This window comes from Cynocephalus volans, chromosome 10, assembly GCF_027409185.1.
Source record: "Cynocephalus volans isolate mCynVol1 chromosome 10, mCynVol1.pri, whole genome shotgun sequence".
In the NCBI taxonomy this organism is placed as follows: domain Eukaryota; kingdom Metazoa; phylum Chordata; class Mammalia; order Dermoptera; family Cynocephalidae; genus Cynocephalus; species Cynocephalus volans.
Window position 1 is genome coordinate 82,451,533 of NC_084469.1, and position 22,851 is coordinate 82,474,383.

At 45.2% G+C, this 22,851-nt stretch overlaps 1 protein-coding gene across 1 annotated transcript in view; it reads left to right on the top strand.

Annotated features, from left to right (window-relative positions):
* ABCC11 (ATP binding cassette subfamily C member 11) overlaps positions 1-22,851 on the top strand; it is a 57,944-nt gene that overhangs the window by 21,205 nt on the left and 13,888 nt on the right. Inside the window, exons 12-22 of the mRNA XM_063109921.1 lie at positions 606-730; positions 2,843-2,915; positions 4,600-4,803; positions 6,330-6,464; positions 6,538-6,634; positions 8,101-8,190; positions 10,645-10,748; positions 11,924-12,121; positions 16,391-16,617; positions 16,741-16,878; positions 19,718-19,904. Of these exons, the coding sequence (XP_062965991.1) occupies positions 606-730; positions 2,843-2,915; positions 4,600-4,803; positions 6,330-6,464; positions 6,538-6,634; positions 8,101-8,190; positions 10,645-10,748; positions 11,924-12,121; positions 16,391-16,617; positions 16,741-16,878; positions 19,718-19,904 (1,578 nt within the window). The remainder of the gene's footprint in view (positions 1-605; positions 731-2,842; positions 2,916-4,599; positions 4,804-6,329; positions 6,465-6,537; positions 6,635-8,100; positions 8,191-10,644; positions 10,749-11,923; positions 12,122-16,390; positions 16,618-16,740; positions 16,879-19,717; positions 19,905-22,851) is intronic.

The window sequence follows — 22,851 nt, forward strand, 5'->3', positions numbered from 1 at the left end:
AGATTTGTATATATGTACGTGTATATATATAAGATTTGTATTATCTTTGAATTCTATTTTTCCACGAACTTTTTGCAGTACTCTCATATATGTTTTGTAGAATTATTTTAAATTATAGAGGTTATAACACTTTCCGTACTAATAACTTCATTATAGTGTCCCCAAATAAGGACATTTTCTATGTAACCATCATAACAGTATCATGCCTAACAATAATAATTTCCGTAATACCCAGGCATGGCAGGCATGGTCAGACATGGCCTGGAATTTTCAGTCTGCACCATGAAGACCACAGAGGCACTAGTTGCTAGGGAACATGGTGCTGGGAAAATAAGATGAAAAAGGGCATGGGGTGTCTTCAACGCAAACCTTGGATTCAGCCCAAGCGGGAACTGCCCTGACTTAGCTCTAACCGCTTTCACATGTTCTAATGGCTGTCCCTCAGGCTCACTGGTGGGTCTGGCAGGGCCCCATGAAAAGTCCCTTTTACACAGGAGAGCCCCAAGGGTCTCTGAGGGCAGTGGGGCCCTGGGCACTATGCCTGCTGAGCCAGGCGGGTTGTCCCTGCCCACCCTGTTTCTGAACCTAGACTCATTCTTCTGCAGATGCACTTGCTCGAGGGCTCGGTGGGGGTGCATGGAAGCCTGGCCTATGTCCCCCAGCAGGCCTGGATCGTCGGGGGTAGTGTCAGGGAGAACATCATCATGGGAGCCCAGTTTGACAAGGCCTGGTAAGCTCCTGAGTGGGGCAGGGAGGGACACAGGGTGGGGGTGGAGAGGGACCTCCAGCTGCAAAGAGTAATTTGACAACTGCTAACACTTGTTGTGTGCTCCTTGTATGCATCACTATATTTCCTCCTCACTGTGAAAGAAATATTATTACCACATTCATTTCCTAGATGAGTCAGCTGAGGCCCCAAGAGGTCAAATAATTTGACCAAAATCTCCTAGGTGGTAGGATATGATCAAGTCAGAATTTGAACCCAGGGCTGAGCCCATGGCACACTCCGTAGCGTGCTGCGCTAGCAGCGCGGCGACGCTCCCGCCGCCGCGGGTTCAGATCCTATATAAGGATGAGCGGTGCACTCCCTGGCTGAGCGCCGGTCACGGAAAAAAAAAAAAAAAAAAAAAAAGAATTTGAACCCAGTTGCTTTCAGAAACTTCATGCTTAAGTATTATGCTATATTGGCTCAAAGTAGTCAATACATCCTCCCCTCCAAAAATGTTACATTAACATTTGTATTAATTCAATCTTGACCCCTAAGTCAAAAGGCAAACAAATGGGGATGATGAGGTTATACGGTGGAGAGGAAATGAGTTTGGATTCATGGCCATGGACCTCCCACCTCCCATCCATATCCCTCCTTCCCCTTTGTGGCCTCTGCCTCCCTCAGAATCCTAAGGTTGACCTGCTTGAGGCAGGCACTTGGATGTCACTAGTAAAGCCTATTATTCAGTGGAGGATCTAGGAAAACTCTGAATGCTACAGCTATGCTTCCACCTATGGCGGACGCTACAGTTATGCTTCCACCTATGGCGGACTCTGACCTTCTTTGACTGTTTGCTTGATTTTGCAATCTGCCCCCAGTAACAGCACTGAGTGGCATATAGGTATATAGATCGGCCATCACCATCTGATGTCCTATGGGCACCCCAAAGTCATGTCCAATACCAACTCATGAGCACCCTGCTTGCCCACCCCACAGCCCCCCTGCTTCTTATCCCAAATTGCCTGATTCAGTTAAATGACATCACCCAAGCTGCACCCCAGCAAGCCCGACACCTCCTCTGATACCTTCCATATCTAATTGGCCACCAACCCTTGGATAAGTTTGTCTCTGAAATATCTCTTCCTCTCCATCTCTGCTACTAGTTCCAGTCTGTGATCTCTTGTTTGAACAATTCCTTCTACCTCTGCCCTTGGGTTCCTGTCTCTAATCTCTCACTCTGTTCCATTCTACGTACTGTCTCCAGGACAATCATCCTAAAATACAGTCCTCACCTTGTCTTGCTCTGCTTTAAGACTGATAAAACTCACGGAGCAGTTTCGAACTATCTGTCTAAAATAAAAATGCACCAAGCCTTGTACAATTCAGCAAATCCGCTGCTAAGTGTGTAATGCATAGATATTTCCTCCCATAAACACAAAGGCCCATACTCAAGAATTTTCACGCTGCATTATCCATAGGAGCAAAAGACTAGAAACTACCCAAATGTCTATCAGTTGGGCAATGGCTTATGGTGCAGCCTTATAATAGAATTACTATGGTGCCATTAAAACCATATAGACCTATATATGCTGCACACATACATATGAGGGTACTTCAAAAAATTTATGGAAAGATCCCTATTATCTTTTAATTCTATTTTTCCACAAACTTTTTGAAGTACCCTCATATATGAATAGATTATTTCTGAATAAATACACAAGAAACTGTAATACTGGCTGCTTCTGAGGAGAGCAACTGAGAGTCAAAGAGAAGACTTACTTTTCACTGGATCTTTTTATTCTGTTCAAATATTTCTTAAGTGCACATATGATTAGTTTTAAACTATTAGTTTCTTCTTTTTTCGGTGGCTGACTGGTACGGGGATCCAGACCCTTGACCTTGGTGTTAGCACCACGCTCTAACCAACTGAGCTACCCGACCAGCCAAAACTATTAGTTTAAAAGAAATGAAAGACAGAATGACATTTTTAAAAGCCTCCAGTGGTTCACCATTAAACACAAGATCAAGTCCAAGTCTTAGCATGGGATTCAGGACCTTTGCCTTCAAAACTGGGGAAGGTTGGAGGGCCTGAGGTCCAGCTGCCTGTACCGTACAGCTCCCTGTCCTTCATAGGTATCTCCAGGTGCTCCATTGCTGCTGCCTGAATCGGGACCTGGAAATTCTGCCTTTTGGAGACATGACGGAGGTGAGCACGGGGCAAGCCTCTTTCAGCTCTGTTATAATGTTGGTGCTTTATGTTTAGCTACTGCCTCCCTGGGCAGAGGCGGGAGGGACCCCAGCTCTTCCTTCTCAAAACAGCATGAGCTTTCCCTGCAGCTGCTGCTTCCAAGCCAAGAACAAAGCCTCCCCCACTGAGGGAAGCTGGGGCTCACCTTACAGTGGGAGGTGGGGAAGAAGGAGGCTACCTCACCCCACAAAGGTGGAGAACTGACCTCAAGCTACCTCTGCAGCAAGAGCAGAGACCCTGTAAAGATGAGAAACCACCCATCCCCCTCTGCCCCACCCAGCTTCCCTGCCCCACTATGGCCACCACTTTCTTTGCCAGTGGGAATATCAGCCACGGCCCCACAGGGGCAATTTGATTTCTGACTATAGTATTTATCTGGTAATTCATTATCTTTAACATCGACAGCCACTTTCAATCCACATAAGACCCCCCCCCAAACACACACCCAAGGTAAAAGTAGTATTGTTATCTTGATGCTACTACCTAGTAATAGCTCACTCTGTTTAGCACTTACTGCATGCAAGGTACTTTTCCAGCAACATGAATGCAGTGTCCTGGGCCTCACAGTAACCCTAGGAGGACAGTCTTTCTATTCTTCTTTTAAGGACGGGACTATAAATCCTTGAGGGCAGAGAGCTCAATTTTTTTATGTAAAGTTGTTTCTTCAATAGGAAGAACAAGGTCTCATCTGTAAAATGGCATAAATAAGATCATGTTGCTTTGAAGTTTAAATGGGTTAATACATACAAAGTTCTTTAAACACTGCCTGGCATAGAGTAGGCGTTAGCTATTATTATGAGAGAAGGCTAGGCATTTAAGAGGTGTTTGTTGAATGAATAAATAAATGAATTAATGGGGAAACTGGGCTTTGGCCAGGTCGAGCAGCTTATCCAAGGTCACATATTGGTGACTTGGAGGCAGAGTAATGACAAGAGTTTGTCCTGCCACCTTTTAAACTCGCTTCTTCTTTCCAGAGACTTCAAGAGTTCATGGTAGAACAGGGACTAGGATTTAGGCTCTGGCTCCCACGTCCCCAGAGCCTGAGGGATGGGCTAGCTGGCAGCTGCCTGGAGTGCTAATCTGATCTACAAGGGGACCTACAATGTGCTCAGTAACTCAGGTTTCCACCTTGACTCCTAACACAACAGGCGCTGTGTGATATGGCCCTTCCCAGCTACCGCCACTCTGTCTGTTCAGCAATTGTACACAGTGCAAATAATCTTAGACCCCCCCTTAACCCAGGCTGACAGTCCCGCCAGTTGACAGTTGCAGTCAATGGGGATTTAAAACCTGAATAAGATGTAAGATGATGCTGTCCCTTGGGAATGAGTGGTTGATTTTATTACCTAAATTCCTGTTAGTTTAATATGCCTCCTGAGAAGCTGACAGGTTTAGAAAAATTGTTTCCAATTAAGAGTCGTAAAATTTTAATTCATTGAAAATCAATTTCTTCATCCCCTCCTAAGCAAATTTTGAAAAATATTTTTTAAGTGCTAGGAGTGCCAGATCACCGGGTGTCCTGGCGTGTGTGCATGTCTTGGTCTGTACTGACAGGGCGCCGTCTACCTCATCTGCCACCAGTTTGAACACACCTGGTGGTGCTCACTCTCTGGACATGGCGTCTTTTGCTGATTGTCCACAGATTGGGGAGCGGGGTCTCAACCTCTCCGGGGGACAGAAGCAGAGGGTCAGTCTGGCCCGCGCCATCTATGCCAACCGTCAGCTCTACCTGCTGGACGACCCCCTGTCGGCCGTGGACGCGCACGTGGGGAAGCACATCTTTGAGGAGTGCATTAAGAAGACGCTCAGGGGGAAGACCGTCGTCCTGGTGACCCACCAGCTGCAGGTGACCACCCCTCCAGGGCTCTGGCCATGATAATATGGAGCCCCAAGTCTCCGTGGTTTCAGAGGGTGATTCAATCACAACCTCACAGCAACTGTTTCTTCATCTCAGACTAGACTCCCCCAAATTTGGGCAGTGTTGTCAGGAACTAGGATTTCCTCACTTTCCACACGGAGAGGATAGGCTGGTGAAAGTTTTTGTGGCTGGTGAAAATTGAAACCAAATTTTATTATTTATTTATTTTTTTTTTTTTTTTAATTTTTTTTTTTTTTTAAAGATGACCGGTACGGGGATCTTAACCCTTGACTTGGTGTTGTCAGCACCACGCTCACCCAGTGAGCAACCGGCCATCCCTATATGGGATCCGAACCCGTGGCCTTGGTGTTATCAGCACCACACTCTCCCAAGTGAGCCACGGGCCGGCCCCTGAAACCAAATTTTAAAGTCTCCTTTATCTTCAAAATTTTATGGATAAACTCTGGCTTTTCAATTTACAAAAAAAGAAAAAAAGAAAGAAAAAAATCCCTTAGAGAAGAAGAATCCCCAAGTCTCACGTTCTTAGACTGAGTGTTTTCTTACAGACAACGGCCGCAGTGCAGTGGCTGTTTCTGGCCCTGCCTCTCCCGTGTCGTTTTCCCTGGATATTTTCAGACGTGGTATTGGCCCCAAGGCCTTAGTATTTTCTCTCTCCCATATTCTTCTGTTTCTTCTTCTCTTACCTCCTTATGTTTTGCTTTACTATTTTTTTTTTTTTTTTGGTATAAAATATTTAAGACCTACAAAAGGAACCTATCACCCAGAAAATACAATAAAACATGGATTTGCCTTTCAGATTGTAGTTCGTTTCCTCCCTTCTGCTGTCCTCACTTTGCTGTTTACTGTTGTATGTCTTCATACTTTTACAATGTATGTATAAATCTCTAGATGCAATAAGCTTTCTTTTGCATAATTTTAATCTTTGTATAATTGATATTTCACTTTCTATGTCCTTCGGTCATTTGCTTTTTTCACTCAACAGTATGTCTTTGAGATCTTCCATGCTGATACATGTAACTTTATTTAATTCTCACTGGAAGAGTATTTCCAATATCTGAATATACCAGAATTTGTTTCTTTGGGATAAACATTTGTTTCCCATTTTTCACTTTTCCAAAAAAATACCTCAGTGTATATCCTTTTATATGTGTCTTTTTATGTATGAGAGTTTTTTTAGGGTAGAGTTTTAGGACTCAGATCGTTGGTTCATAATTCTTCAGAAAGCTTCCATATTACTAAAATATTACTAGACATTGTCAAATTGTTCTCCAAAGTAGTTGTACCCATCTGTAATGCCCCCAGCATTTTATGAGAGTTCCTTTTACCTTGGATCATCACCAATATCTGGGGTTGTCTGACTTTTAAACTTTTGCCAATCTGGTGGTATAAAATAACATTTTATTATTATTTAAATTTACATTTTCCTGATCAATAATGAAGTTGAACATTTTCCCATATGCTTCCTGAAGACCTTATTTCTTCTGACTGTTCAGTACTTAGAGTTTTGTGACCAAATCATTTTGCTAGAAGATGGGAAAATCTGTGAAACTGGAACTCACAAGGAGTTAACAGAGAAAAAAGGGAGATACACCCAACTCATGCAGAAGATGCACAAGGAAGCCAAACAGGTGATTTCCACCCCACCCCCCAGCTCCCTGCAGGTGAGCACCCCTGTATTCATGGCATGTGCTCTCTCCCCAGGACACGTTGCCGGACACAGCAAAGATGGCAAAGAAGCCAGGGTCAGAGAGTCAGGCTCAGGCCACCTCCCAGGAAGAGCATCTCAATGAAAATAATGGTAATGGTGCGGCAAACAGGACGAGGATGCCCGCATGCCTGCCTGGACCCTCCTGAGGTCCTGGCATTTCTTCTGAACCCCAGACTGGGTCACATCTCTCACTGATCAGGATCTTAACTCTTCACAGAAATAGGTTACAGATCCAAATAGTCCAGGACCATGGGGTATGGACTATGGTGATCAGGAGGCCAGAAGGATCCAGCAAGTGAATGTTGTAGGGGCCCAGCTGAGGGTGTGGAACAGAAGCAGGATGGAGGGTAGCTTTGGCCCTGAGTGGTGCAGATTTAAGACTTTGCAAGGCATCTGGACATTCATTCATTGCACGTTCATAGAGAGTAACCTTGCTTTCTTTTGAGGTAGGCTAACAGAAGGGAAAGACCTTCATTTTTCAAGTAAGGCAGTTCTGGATTTGAATCCCAGCTCTGCTGCTTACAAAGCTGTGTGACCTTGGCCAAATAACTTAACCTCTCTGAACCCTCACTGGCAAAGTGGAGATAATAGCATTTACTTTGCAGGGTTATAGTGAAGATTAGATCAGGTCAGGTGTAGGGAAGTCCCCAGCACAGTGCCTGGCACATTGTAGGCTCCTGTCTCCAATAGTGTCTTACAGCTACAAAAGTCAGAAAGTCAGTTTATGGGTTAACATAAACAGAAAATATTTATTGGCAGGAAAGAGTTTAGACCACAGAAGAAAAGGAAAAATTGAAGAACTAGGTCTCAGCCCCTTTGGCCATCTAAGTAGCAGAAACAGGTGCAGTCTTTTTGAAGAAAACCTACTCCAAAATTTTCCATCCTGATGTAATTTCTCTCATGATTAGAATTCCAGGAAGAGAGCACTCTTCCCCAGGAAATATTGGGGTGTTGTTATCAGAAGAAGGGAGAATGTCAGGCAGAAGCAATAGACATTCACCACCATGCTGGCTGCTGTTGTTATTGTTATCATCAGAAGCATCTAACTGGTATCTCCAGGTACCAGTCTGTGGTATTTTTTGAATGGTCAGAAATGTATCACTGCAGAGCATCTTGGCAACCATCTAGGTCTACTATTTTTCAGATGAAGAAACAGAAAGGTTAAGTGATTTGCCAGAGGTTGCACAGTATTGTGATGACAGTTCTGGAACCCAGGTTTTCTGGTCCCAGGTCACTGCTTTCTTCATTCTCTCCTGCTGCCTCTCTCAGCCCATCAAGCACTTGGGAATCCTAGACCCTACAGGGTTTATTGAATGGCCGGGGATAGGCCCCCCTTTCCAGGCTATGGAGTCCAGGTCAAAGATAACCTTCAGCAGAGTCTTCTATGGAAAACTTGCTGGTCAGGGTCAGACTTAAGTGGGGCTCTACTGCTGGAAAGTAAGGAAGCTGGAAAAGGATCGAAGCCAGGAGCAAAGGCTTTTTCAGGACTCCTCTTGACCCTGGAAGGAGATAGGTGATTGTATAGCAAGCAATTTTCTTCTCTTACCCTGACCCAGTGCTGGAACATCAGCTCACAAAGAAGGAGGAAATGAAAGAAGGTTCCCTGAGATGGAGCGTCTACCACCACTACATCCAGGCAGCTGGAGGTACGCTCTTTCACTAGGCCTGGGGTTCTCTCTCATACCAGTCCTGCTCCTGAAGCTGGGTCAGACTGGAACATGTGAGGTCATGTGAAGTAGAGAGGTACAGAAGAGTCATGCCATTCTCGGACTTCAATTGAACAAACCCAACGATATTCAGTTGTAGTAACTCTACCACCATAGTCAGTGCTTGAAGTTATGTTTTTGTGTGTACTCATTATTTCAGTGTTTTTCAAACTCTGGGTCCTGCTCCCCTAGTGGGTTGTGAAATCAACTGAGTGGATCATGAGCAGCATTGAAGTGAAATAAAATAGGCTAGAAATTAGCAGCAAGCATCACATATAGTAACATTGGTGAAACTTCTATTTTGGTGTACAATAGATGTGGTTTAAAGCTCTCACTTATTTGTGTGAGCTAAAAATAAATAAATAAAAACACAAACAACTGGGGTGGGGCGGGGAGGGAAGAAGACACAACAATTACAATTCCTTGAAGTTGGTATGACAAGCGAACAGAAAGGACATTGTTGGGAGGGAGGGAGGAGAGGGAGGTGGGAGGGAGGTTTCAGTAATGGGCCACAATAATCAACCACATTGTATCTTGACAAAATAAAATAAAATTAAAATTAATAAATAAATAAAAATAAAATGTGTTTTTTAAGGCAGGCAGATGGCAATTAGAAGTTTCAAAGCTACTGCTTTATTAAGTGGTGTATATTACCAGGTACACCACTGTACAATGTTGTAAACACAAAATTGAGTATAAGGTACTGTGTTTTTTGAGTAATTTAAGAGATTATGGGAGGAGTAATTTTGACTCCATGAAACTTACTCTTCATTTACTTTGGAGCCTAACCCTTGAATGTGGTGTGTCTCCTCTCTACTTGTCTGGGGGATAACAAGGAAAGCTGTGCACAGAAGGTCACCATCCCTGCTCGTTCCACCATGGGTATCCCTGCGGGGCATGCCCAGAGCAGGGGAACAGCAAATTCTTATGAAATGCATGATTGAATCGAGCAGCCAATCGATCTGTATTTACAAAGTATGTACTATGTGCCGGGCACTGCTGCGGGCCCTGAAGGGGAACAGGTATAAAGCCATCTAAGAACCAACTCTGGAATCTAGCTGGAGAATTAAGACATTGCTTTCATCAGACAGCCAGAGAGATGATATGAGATAACATGGGTCAAGCACTCAACCCAGAGCCTGGCACGTAAGCAGTATTCTAGAGAATTAGTTCTCCTTATGCAGGTCCTGAGGATTCAGTTTTAAAAATAACAATAACAATGGCCAGGAATAGTCTCAGATCTCATCAAAGAAGTGGTGGCTCTTGAACGAAGAGTAGAATTTGGGAAAAAACATGGGCATGGGATAGAGCCTAGACAGGCGGGCAGAGTGCTAGGGCAAGAGGCAGGTGCTAAAGGAAGGAATGCACCCTGGGTTTTTCTGTCACTGACTTTTTTGACTCCTAGCTCCACTACTCACCAGCTCTGTGACTTTGGGCAAGTTACTTTCCATTTCTGAGATTGTTTTCCCATTGTTTTAGTCTGTTTATGCTGCTATAACAAAATGTCGGAGACTGGGTAATTTATAAAGAACAGAAATCTATTTTTCACAGTTCTGGAGGCTGTAGAGTCCAAGATCAAGGTGCCAGCAAGTTTGATATTCAGTGAGAGCCTGGGATCTTCTTCATAGACAGTGCTTTGAATGCTGTGTCTTCCATCTTCTAGAGGGGATGAACGTCCTCACGTGACAAAAGGGACAGAAAAGAGGGGAGGCAGCTCTCTGAAGCTTCCTATAGGGGCACTAATCCCATTCACAAGGGCAGAGCCCTCATGACCTAATCACTTCCCAGAGGCCCCACCTTCTAATACCATCACCTTGGCAATTTGGTTTCAACATGTGAATTTTGGAGGGACACATACATTCAAACCATAGCACTCAGGTAAATGGGGATAGGAATTACTAACTCAGAAATAAGGCATATGTTTAGTACTATGCCTGGCACGTAGAACATAATAGTACATAGTACATACCACATAAAAAGTAGCTGTTACTGTTATTTTTTAAACTGAATCCTCAGGACCTGCATATGGAGAACTAACTTCTCTAGAATACTGTTTATGTGCCAGGCTCTGAGCTGGGTGCTTGACACATGCTGTGTCATCCTCAGCTCAGCCCTGAGGCTACTGCTGCTGTCACCATTTTGTAGGTAACGAAGTGGTGTGTCACTGACATTTGGTACCTTGTCTAGGGGCACACAGCTTGGAAGTTGTAGACCAGGATTTGAATCCAGGATTCTCTGACTTTGGAACCCAGCTCCCCCCAGTCCTTTGAGGTGTCCAAGGTGGATGGGCTCAGGGAGGTCCAAGGATTCAGGGCCTGGGATGGCCAGGCAGCTTTATCAGCAGTTCCTTGCACCTTCTTGTGGCACCCGTGCCTCACCTCCTTCTCCTCCCAGGTTACGTGGTCTGTTTCATGGTTTTCCTTCTCACCATGATGATCATCTTTATCATGACCTTCAACTTCTGGTGGCTGAGCCATTGGTTGGAGCAGGGCTCAGGGGTGAGTGCCGTGATGGGGGCAGGCTGCATTTTGGTGGGCATACATAAGCTGGGGGGACTTCTTGCTTCCTTGGGCCACCAGGGCCAGAGCATGGCTAGGGACTCATATGGCCAGTCTGGAGCCAAGTTGACACACAGTTTCAGAGAGAACTGTCGAGGAGACAGGACGCTGAGGTTCCCTCCTGGTACTGGCCTTGGGTTTACAGAATGAGTGGTCCCCCATGCAGTCTTATTGGGACAAAACCAAGAGGTTTATGTCCCTGAATATCTTCCCAAGAATCTTTACATTCCACCTTAGTGACTTTTTCCTTTGGCCCCAGCTTTGCCTCCTCATTGTGTTTATTTCAAATATGTCTCTGCAGTCCTGCTGTTGGGGGCTGGGAGCCACCATGTGACATGCTCTGTGTCAGGTTATTTCATTAATCTTTCCAACTACATTATGAGGTGGGTATCACAGTCCCCAATTAACCTATGAGGACACCTGCCATAGAACATGAGGGAGCCAGGACTTGAACTTGGTGCTCTGAATTGAAGCCATGCTTTTCCCACAGTGCTCCACGTGGTTCACTTTTGAGTCACGTACCAGCAGGGTTTTGTCAGGAAAAGAGAAGCCACTCTATTTAGAGCTTCCAAAGATTTGGCATAGGGAATCAGAGGCTTTCACAACTGTTGGAAGGGCTGGAGGAGAGAGAGGAAGTGGCCGCCAGCGATCTCAGCTGCAGGCAGAACCGAGGTGGGTGATTCTCAGAAGGATGCCTGCAAGCCACTGGCAAAACTTCACGTCCCACACACCTGCCCACAGGTGCCACCACGGTATGGTGGCTTCTCCTCTTCCACCTTTCAGATTTCTTCTGAGTGCCTCTCCTTGGCAGAATCTAAGCTGAAACCTGCTGGCAAGAGGTCTGGGAAATCAAGTTCCCGAGCTCTTCCCTGTATCACAGTGGAGAGTATAAAAGGGACTGGCTGTTGTAGTGTCCAGGGGATGGACAGTGAGGGCTAAACCAGGGCAGGGAAATGAGAAGAGGATGGGTAATAGCCAAAGCACTGAGCAGGGAGGTTTTAACATATGGTTCCACCTTCGACCAGCCGCTGAGTCTTACGTAGCTCCAGGGAGGAGTTTCCCCACTGAATTTCACTCTGGACTCATAAGGTCTGAATCCCTGTTCTTTCTCGAAGACCAATAGCAGCCGAGACAGCAACAGGACTGCTGCAGACCCAGGAGACATACTGGGCAATCCTCAGCTGCCCTTTTACCAACTAGTGTATGGCCTCAGCATCCTGCTCATCATCTCTTTGGGGATCTGCTTCTCGAAGGCTTTCACCAAGATCACGAGGAAGGCATCCACTGCCTTGCACAATAATCTCTTCAACAAGGTATGGGCCTGGGGGCTGGGCCTGGCCGCGGGCCAAATCCTGACCTTGTCCACTCCCCCCCCCCTTTTTTTAAATTAGCAGACTTTATTTTGTGGGGCGATTTTTGATTTACAGAAAAATTAAGCCAGTTAACTCACTTGGTTAGAGCGTGGTGCTGATAACAGCAAGGTGATGGGTTCAGATAACTGTACTGGCCAGCCACCAAAAAAGTAAATAAATAAAAGTAGAAAGGACAGAAAGTTCCCATATATACCTCCCCCACCTCATCCCCCCAGTTTCTCCTATTCTTAACATCTTGCATGAGTGTGGGACATTTGTTGCAATGGATAAGCCAATATTGATACATTATTATTATTATTATTATTATTAACTAAAGTCCATAGTTTATGTTAGGGGTCACTTTTTGAATTGTACGTTTTATGGGTTTTGGCAAATGTATAATGACGTGTATCCACCATTACAGTATCATAGAGAATAGTTTCACTGTCCTAAAAATCCTCTGTGCTCCACCTATTCATCTCTCCCTTCCCTCCCTTTCCGCAAACCCCTGGCAACCACTGATCATTTTTCACTGTCTCCATAGTCTGCCTTTTCCAGAATGTCACATAGTTGCAAGTGAGTGCACCTGGTCACTAGGTGGGTAGGAAAGGAGGAAGGTATGTTGAGCCTCCTGCTGCTGGAGATAAGATTCTAATACTTCAGTGTCCCTTGATCCAGGGTCAATGGATACACCGATGCTGGCTTTTGTTGGCTGAGTACTGTCACATATAGAGTCACTTACAATTGCCCTAAATTCCTTTTGAAGTGGGTATTACCATCCTCATTTTACATATGAAAAAACTGAAATCTCATGTGTGTTATGGTTAGATTGTGTGTATGGTTAGAATATCAAATTGTTTATGGTATCACACTGCCTCTCAGAAATGTCTTTTCTCGGGCCGGCCTGTGGCTCACTCGGGAGAGTGCGGTGCTGATAACACCAAGGCCCCGGGTTCGGATCCCATATACGGATGGCCGGTTCGCTCACTGGCTGAGCGTGGTGCTGACAACACCAAGTCAAGGGTTAAGATCCCCTTACCGGTCATCTTTTAAAAAAAAAAAAAAAAGAAATGTCTTTTCTCTCTCGCACTTATCGAATATTGCTATGTGCCCAGCTCTGCAGTGAGTGTTAGGCTTACAACAGTAAATGAACCATGCAGGTAGAGTTTGGGTCATCATGGGCTCATAGACTAATGGGGGAGACAGATAAGAAAATATGACATTGCAATATGGTATATAAAGTTTGCCATGAGATGGGGCACACAGGGCCATAAGAACATAAGAGGTACCTAACCTTGGCTTGGCAGTGGGGGAGTCTAAGAAGGTTTCTTGGAGGAGGTGTCCTCTCTGCTAAGACTTGAAGGATGAATTGGATTAAGACAGCTCCAGATTGGGAGGCTGCAGTTGAACAAAACCAGAGCATTTCAGGGAACTGAGTGTAGCTCAGGAAGGCTGGAGCTCGGAGGTTTGGAGTAGGGGTTCCGATGGTGGTTCTCAGAAGATGAGGAGACCATCATTCCTCATATACTGAATACAAATTGTGTTGCCGTTAAGCGTTTCAGTTTTGGTGGATGAGGTAAGGCCTTTTCCCATCCGTAGGATAAAGCAACTGGCTTGGTGGAATCAGAAAGCAGGAGAGGGAAATTCTACCTGAGGCCTGACACTTTACCACCTGGCCTGTGGTGCTGGCACTCGGCAAGATCGTCTCTAAGGTTCTCCTGACTGCACACTCCAAGATTCTAGAAATATCCTGTGTCCAGTCCTCCAAGTGATATATTGTATTTTAATTTTGAGAAATGTTCAAGTTTCTTTCCATTAGACAATGTTTCATATTTCAACTATTTTCCTTTTTCTAGTCTTTTTATGACTTCGTTGATTTTACATTTGCCTTTGAAGTTTTAAATAATCACAAGTAAAGGATAGATTTCTGAGAAAATCGGCTCAACTGCAAGAACAACAAAAACAAAAAAGCAAAAATAACCAACCAACAAACCCACTCCATCCTGAGATTATTTTGATACTCAGGAGGCAAGCAGAAGCCCTTTTCCCCCTGCCCCCACCATTTGTCCCTAATCCTGAGTGATACTGGGCTCCCACAAAGACGCCTTTCTCACCCACAGTGGGACTGAGGTCTACTCCTGTGCTCCTCTCCTCTGCACGCCCCTCCTGAGTGCTCAGAGTCCTGAGGAAGTGACCCTTTCACACTTTGATTTCTCAACGTGATTGTGACAATTCTGGTTGCTTCAGCTCAAGTATTTAACAAAAGGTTCTGGAAATAAAATTAAAGGCATTTTAGAAGCAGAAAAAGCAAAGAAGCTCTTAATTTGTCTCTCCGAACTTCAGTACTCCCTCCCCACTTAGAAAGCACACATGAATGTGAACTATATTTGGTCAGTAGTATCCAGGCATTTGCAATGAGGACACTTCATTGCTCAAATAATTACTATTTATTAATAGTCAAAATGTTCCTCCCTCCTCTTTCTTTTAGTTTTTGGCCTTAATAGATGCCGTTAACTTCTATTCATTTCTTTTTCTTGTCTGGTGGCTTAAGCAATACATGAGAGAATGAAGGTGGTCAGTTCCTTGAGGACTCTGTGAACACCATGGCTGTGCTGGGGTTTGGGGAAGCCTCGGGAAGCCTACCCGTGTCATGGTTTTGGCCTTAACTACGTGGGTGACCTTGAGCAAGTCACAAAGCCACTTCCCCTTCTCTGGGCTTCAGTTTCCTGCTCTGTAAAATGAGGACACCAAATTAGATCCTTTTATCAGAGCCCTTCCAGTGTGAAATGTTCTTTGATCTCCAAAGGGCCTCGTGTCCACTGGCCTCATGATCAAATTGGGATGCCACCTTTGAAAGGGGCAGTCATGGTTACATTTGATCCAAGAGTCCAACTCTTGTGCAGTCACAGTGGAATTGCTGCTACTAATCTTTGGCAATCCTGAAAAAAAATGGCACCATCTGTAGAAAATAATAAGAGTTGGTATTGATGGAATACTTACCAGGGAGAAGGCATTCTCCTGAGCACTTCCAATGTATGAGTTTTATCTCTCTAGCTCTCTTTTTTAATAGTAGCTTTATTGAGCTATAGTTCATATACCATAAATTCACCATTTAAATCATACAACTCAGAGGTATTTTGTATATGTGCAGAGTTGTACAAGCCTCACCACAAATCTAGGAAGCACCATTATCATCCCCATTTTATAAATGAGGACCTTGTGACTCAGAGGGATTAAGTAACTTTCCCAATGTCAGACAGCAATAGGCGGAGGAGTTGGGTAACCCTGGAGCCCAGGCAGATGTACTCCAGAGCCATGCATGCTTTTGACCATTGCTCTACACTGCCTCCCCTAGATTCTCCTTAGGCCATGTGTTAGTCCATTTCTGTTGCTTATAACAGAGTACAAGAACTATCACAAAAGACTTTGCAAAATCACAACCTTGCAGAAAGGCCATCACAACATTATATAAAAAAAATACTTCTGTGAAGACATCTGCCCAGCAACTTCCTGTCCAGCCTCGAACTGGCACCACCCTTCTTATTGATAATTCTCTCAAAACAATTATGTAGTCCTCCTCATTTTTTCTTTAAAAACCTTTGCCTTCTTTTACCTCTCTTTACCATGGCACGTGTATTTCCATTGCAATGCCTATTTCTGAATAAACATCATTTTCTTCTTAAGAAACAAACAAACACCAAAACAGAATATCTGAAACTGGGTAATTTATAAAGAAATAAAACTTATTTCTTATAGCTTTGGAGGTTGTGAAGTCCAATGTCCAGGGAACACATCTGGTGAAGGCCTTCTGGCTGGGAGCTCTATACAGGGTCCCATGGCAGGGTGTGACATGGTGAGAATGGCCTGAGCAAGAGAGAGCTAACCTTCTTGCTTGTCCTCCTTACAAAGCCATCAGAACCACATCCATTGCTCTATGAATGGATCAATCCATTCACGAGGGCATAGTTGTCACAGTCTAATCACCTCTTAAAGGCTCCACCTTTCAAATGCTGTAATTGGATTGCCCACCCTACGTTCAGTTCCCTGGAAATGCTCTGCTTTTGTTCAGCAGTGTGGGTCAAGCGTCAGTGAATTTTGGGGTGCATTCAATGCACAGCAGGCCACATTCTGCACCTCTTCAGAGCCTAAAGGTAACAGGCATCTTTGTCTACTCCCAAGCAAGGCCTGCAGCTACTCTCATGGTCCCGGTGGTTGATTTTGTCCTTGCAGGTTTCCCGCTGCCCCATGAGTTTCTTTGACACGACCCCAAGAGGCCGGCTCTTGAACTGCTTTGCAGGGGATTTGCAGACTCTGGACCAGCTCCTGCCCACTGTTGCTGAGGAATTCCTGTTCCTGGTTTTGGTAGTGATTTCCACTGTGTTGATTGTCAGTTTGCTGTCTCCATTTATCCTGTTGATAGCAGTCATAGTCATCATTGTTTGCCTCATTTATTATACGTAAGTAGATTCTTTTTGCTTGTGAGTGGGATTTGTGACTTGGGGTGTACGGTTGGGACCAATCCATATTGGATGTTCCTGGAGGTGGATGGCCCAGATCACTCACCGTCATTCTCGATGCAGGATATTCAAGAAGGCCATCAAATTGTTCAAGAGACTGGAGAACTACAGCCGGTCCCCTTTCTTCACCCACATCCTCACCTCCCTGAATGGCCTGAGCTCCATCCATGTCTATGGAAAAACTGAAGCCTTCATCAGCCAGTGAGTCCTTCTGCTGCCATCTGAGGATGGTGGGGACCGCGGGGGTGATGATGAGCGGGAAGGAGAATAGGGCATCTGGGAATGAAGTCATCTTCAGAAGAATCAGATAGAATATTATTTTATTCCATTTCTCTGAGCCTCCGGAAACATCTGTAAGATGGTGTTTATAAGAATAAAAAATGTAAGTGATACGGAAAATGTGTAAACTTTAAAGACCTATGAATATTTTTTAAGTATGCATATATGTATATTTAATGATAAGATGTTTTATTATGTAAACACATCTTGCATTATGTTCTTTTCTTCACTTCCAAACAAATATCTAATTTGAATAAAATAATGAGGAACTATAGCTTTCTAAATAACAGAACTTCCTTCACTGTTCACACCCATAGACTTGCTTTCTGAATGTTTGTTAAAAACAAACAAAAAAAACCTGTGATTGTTGCTGAGGCTTACTTTTGTAATATGAAATTATCCATTTGTAGAGAATAATCAAACATGGTCTTCATCTACAAGAAACTCACAGTCTGGTGGAAGAGAGGAGACACAGGCACATATTTTTGTAATAATACAGGATGGAATAAGATGTAAGAGAGGAGCAGATAAAATGCCATGAGAGTTCAAGAGGGGAAAGAGGTGGCCTGGGGGGATCAAGGAAGGCTTTGGGGAAGAGGCAGCATCAGAGCTGGCCTTGAAGCCTGGGTAGGATTTGGGCATGCCAGATGGCGTGTGCTCAGTTAGCTGGAATACCGGATAAGCCATGGCATCTGCTCTCCAGGAGCACTGGAGAGCACCCAAGGATTCTAAGATTAGGGATCCTGGTGCGATGTATTCATTCATTCCACACTGAAAGCCTACCATGTACCCAGCACCCACTGTGGATACAGCAGTGAACCAGACAGCCCCAGCCCACACCCTGCAGGGCAAGTTTGATTCAAACTTCTGAATCACCTTGGAAGGTGGTCAAAAAGGTAGGTTTCCCAGCCCCTTCCTTGGAGTAGGGCTTCTCAAACCTTAATGTGCCAAAGACTTGGAACAGACTGCTCGGCCCCAGCCTGGGAGGTTTTATTCAGTCTGGGCCCAGGTGGGGCTGACAAGGGGAGCACAGCTGAAGAGACTCTGAGTCAGGTCCTCAGTCAGGGTCTTGGAATCTAATTTTAAAAACAGGTTCTCTGGGTGATTCTGGTGTACTGGCCTCTGTACCTCGTGACCTGATACACTGGGGACAAGGGGACCTGGGCAAGGGGACAGAGAGGGACTCAGTTGGGATTGGAGCTGGTTTTAGGGAAGATCTCAGAGGAAGGGACACTGAACAGATGTGTAAATGAAGCGAGAGTTGAGCTATGGGAATATGTGGGTAAGAGCTTTCCAGGTAGAGGGAACAGTAAATGCAAAAACACTGAGATGGGGACATAGGTTTGAAGGATAGCAAGGAAGCTTGAGCTCAGGGGCTACTGAGTGACCAGCATCTATTGCATTTAATCTGGGAAGTCCTCAAGGTGGAGGAGACTCAATCAATATGGAAGGGTAAGGTGGACAGAATTTGGAATGGCTCGTGTAAAGGTTCAGAGGGTATGGACAGAAAGAGTCATAAGGACCACTGTGTCTTTGGTGGTTGCTCACTTGAATGGTGAGTAAGATGGTTTAGGTTGGTACAGAGATGAATACTTTCTATTTCAACAATCAAAGGTTTATTTGAATAGACTTTAGAAAAAATACAACTGACACATCAAACCCATTGTTTTTATAATTTAAGATAGTGATAAAAAGTTTCCTTTAATATAAATTCTACGAGGTACTTCAAAAAGTTCATGGAAAGATTCCTATTATCTTTTAATTCTATTTTCCCATGAACTTTTTGAAGTACTCTCAGAAAATAAAGTAAGGCAAGTAAAATAAAAACATTAATCAAATAAAAGTATAGGTTGCATATTGATATGGAAAATCATGATGGTGTTATGTGAAAGTCAGAAATTGGTAGGTCTCTTTTGGTTGGAAGTGACAGAAAAAACTAATTCAAACTAACTTAAAGACAAATGACTTTAAATACGGCAAAATAAAGCTGTCCAGTTAGTTCAGGTAATTAGACTGTGGTGCTGATAACAACAAAGTCCAAAGTTTGATTCCTGTACTGGCCAACTCCCAGGAAAAAAAAAGGCAAATTATTAACAATTGCTAAATTAGGTAGAGGGTATAAAGGTATTCACTAAATCAACCTTTTAATTTCTTTGCACTTATAGAAATGTTCATAACAAAAGGCTGGAAAAGAGGGGGATGGGGCACTTCTATTGGGTCGGATAAATGGTAAAACTGAAAGGGAGGGGAGACTCACTCCACGTGAGGATTGATCTGGATGCCCAATGTCCCAGGGACCTTGCTTGTCTGTTTTACTGCTTGGCCTTGCATGGTGTTATTTCATCTTCAAGTTCTTGGAGACTTCGTGGCAGCTCCAGGCTCCCCTCATGGTAGCAAAATGGTAGTTTCAGACCTCTATTTTCCTACTGAAAGGGATCTCCTCCCTTCACTCACAAATCCTGGCATTTATTCATTCTCACTGGCTCGGTTAGAGTCCCTCACCCATCCCTGAATCAGGGGCAGAGGTCAGGGGAGGAGTGTGTGCTGATGGGCCTAAGCCAGCAGAGCCCACTCCTCAATCTGGGTCAGGAGTCAGGTCAACTGCCCCCAAACCTACGACTGAGAAAGGGTTAGGGACCCAAAGAAAAACTGGGTTCTGTTGGTGGAAGTGGGGAGCTGGGTGCAGGAGGAAGCAGGTCCACCCTAGGGAAACCCTGGGTCGGACAAGCACATGGGTTTCAGGTTGTGCCTTCTTCCTCAGGTTTAAGAAGCTGACTGATGAACAGAACAACTACCTGCTGATGTTTCTGTCTTCCTCACGATGGGTGGCATTGAGGCTGGAGATCATGACCAACCTGGTGACCTTGGTCATAGCCTTGTTTGTGGCTTTTGGCGTTTCCTCCACCCACTCTTCATATAAAGTCATGGCTATCAACCTCGTGCTGCAGGTGAGGGAGGGACTCTTGGCAGGGCCTCTCCTGGGCTATGATCGTCCTCGGGCTGTGGACCCTGGGCAGACTCTTGGAGTCCTCGGGACTTTGATTACAACTTGGGTTTTGGCCACGCGTGATCTTATGAGCCATGTGCTCGGCCTTCTGAATTCAGCTGCTTTGTTCTGTTTCCTTGTGGTCACTCCTGAACTGGGAAGTCTGTATTTAAAGGTATTAAATGGAATCATAGAACACTGGGAGTGAAGGGGAGCCCACAGGCAATAGAGTCCAACCTTCTTATTGTGCAGATGGGGAAATTGAGGCCCAGACAAGGAAAGGAGTTGTCCAAACAGAGCATTAGAAGCAGAGCCAGGACCAGAGCCCTGGCCTCTTGATTTCCTGGCTTTTTTCTTTGTACATAATTGCTCATACGCTGATGGAGTTGTCAAACTTCTGAATCACCTTGGAAGGTGGTCAAAAAGGTAGGTTTCCCAGCCCCTTCTTTGGAGTAGGGCTTCTCAAATCTTAATGTGCCTAAGACTTGGAACAGACTGCTCGGCCCCAGCCTGGGAGGTTTTATTCAGTCTGGGCCCAGGTGGGGCTGACAAGGGGAGCACAGCTGAAGAGACTCTGAGTCAGGTCCTCAGTCAGGGTCTTGGAATCTAATTTTAAAAACAGGTTCTCTGGGTGATTCTGGTGTACTGGCCTCTGTACCTCATGACCTGGTACACTGGGGAGGAGGCGCATGCCGAGGGAGTGGTTAGTCCAGGTTCACTGTCCGCAGAATCCCGCAGAAGGGCTATTCATGAAGGGCTGTGAGGACAGAGGCCAGCTCAGCAGCCGCCTCAAGGACCTTGGCCATGCAGACGCAGGGCACCCCCTCCACCAGGGGTTATTCATTAACTGTCCCCTCTGTGGTTGTGTGGCTTTCTGTCTAATTGGCTTGGGCTCTTGAGTGTGTCACATTGAGCTCTGTCAGTCCTCAATGCTGAGGTGTTATCTTGGGTATGCAGAGGGGCTCTACCTTGCTCTAGTTGGGCCCCCTGCAGCGGGCACATATTTGCACATACACGCACTCCTCTACATACACACCTGTGTGTGCAGAACATCTGCAGGCACATGGGCTGTGCAGACAGCTGCCCAGCGCTCACACTCAAGACAACTGAGTGCAATACCAGCTGGGCTACCAGGAGCTTACACTGAGCCAGCCTCTGCTAGGCACTTGCCTTGCATCTTCCATTTGATTCTCACTACACTACATGAGATACAGCTAAGTGGTTAAGAACACATGGTTTGGAACATCCAGGTCCAAACCAGGCTCTGCCCATTACTAGCTGTGTGGCTTTGGGTAAATTTGTCAACCTTTCTGTGCTTGGGATTCCTCATCTGTGAAAGAGTCATACTCTGAAATCATAGGCTTATGAAGATTATGTGTAAACCTGAGGGTTAATGCATATTGAACATCTAGAATCATGCCTGGCCCAGAATAAATGAGCAATAAATGTTAGCTATTATTGTTTCTGTCTTACAGATAAGAAACTTAGGGCTTAGAAAGTTCAAGTAACTTGCCCATGTTTCGACAGCTGGTGAGAGGTTTGTCCATAATGACTCACACATTATCTATCTCTTTCTCCCCACCCCCCAACACACACACACACACACACACACACACACACACACACACACGCATGCACACATGCACACACACACACCAGTGCAGAGTTGCTCTCAAGCCTTCCAGAACTCTGGGGGGGAGGCACCAAACCAGTGACATAGGGGATTTGGAAGTCCCTCCTGCTTGTGGAAGGACTTGGACCCAGAGTGCAAAGCTCGGGGGAAAGGCTGTCCAGTGCTGGCACTGCCCTGAGCACAGTCCTGTAGGGAGGGGGCAGAGGCTCCTCTCTCCTGGGCGCACTGTGCGTACGCAGACACTTACGCAAAGGTTTTTCCACCACAGCCTGTTCTGCCTCAGGAGACTGTAATGAGGAACCTGCTTGGAGGGCTGACTGCTTCCATACAGCCCTTGGGGGTCATGCTTTCTTCTCAATGTCCGCTGCCCTGTTTGAGTATCTCATCTCCATCCTGGGCAACAACCTCCTGGCCTCCCCTCCCTCAGCACCTCCCATCCACCTTCCACACTCTCACCGGAGTGACCTTTAATTATAGTTTTCCTCATGTCACTTTCTTGTTCAGAAAACTTCAACCACTCTCTGTCTCCTTGTGTTCCAAACCTAAGCTATGGAGCCTGCCTACCAGGCCCCCGAAATCTGACCTCGTGACCCCAGCATGCACTCTCTACTCCGGTCAGGCCAGTACCTTGCTGACTTCCACGTGCACCCTCCTGGAAAGTTAAAGTCTTAGGAGGCAGGAATCACACACCATGTTGCTTTGCAGCAATAGGAGGATTCTCAGTAAATCCCAGAGATGTTTCTGGCTGCAAGCCAAAGAACCAATTCAAACTGTCCTTGACCGTCTTGGAACTTATTATCTGATGTAGCCAGAAGGCTGGGGTAGTGTTGTTCTCTGTTGGTTGGTTAATTTAGCAGCCCAGCATGAACCCATAATTGTTTTATTTTTCTGCTCTGGTTTTGTCCTCAGGGTTGCTTACTCATGGTCATAAAATGGCTGCTACAGCCCCAGCCAACACATCTTCACACTGTAACAGCCAAAGGCTGGAGAGAAGATAATTTTTTCCATGTGTCCCTTTTTAAGGGCAAAGAACAGTTTCCCAGAATACTCTCATCTGACTCTTCCTCATGCTTCATTGGCTAGGATTGTGTCATGAGCCCACACCTAAAATAATCACTGCGAGGAGGAGTAGAATTCACACGATTGGTTTGGATTAACCAAGCTTCTCTGAAGCACAAGGCTGTCAGACCCTGAACATAATGGAGGGTCTGCTGGCAAGGTGACGCTTTGCTGGCTGATTGCAAGAAAGGCCCACCCCAGCCTTCTTTCCTAAGTG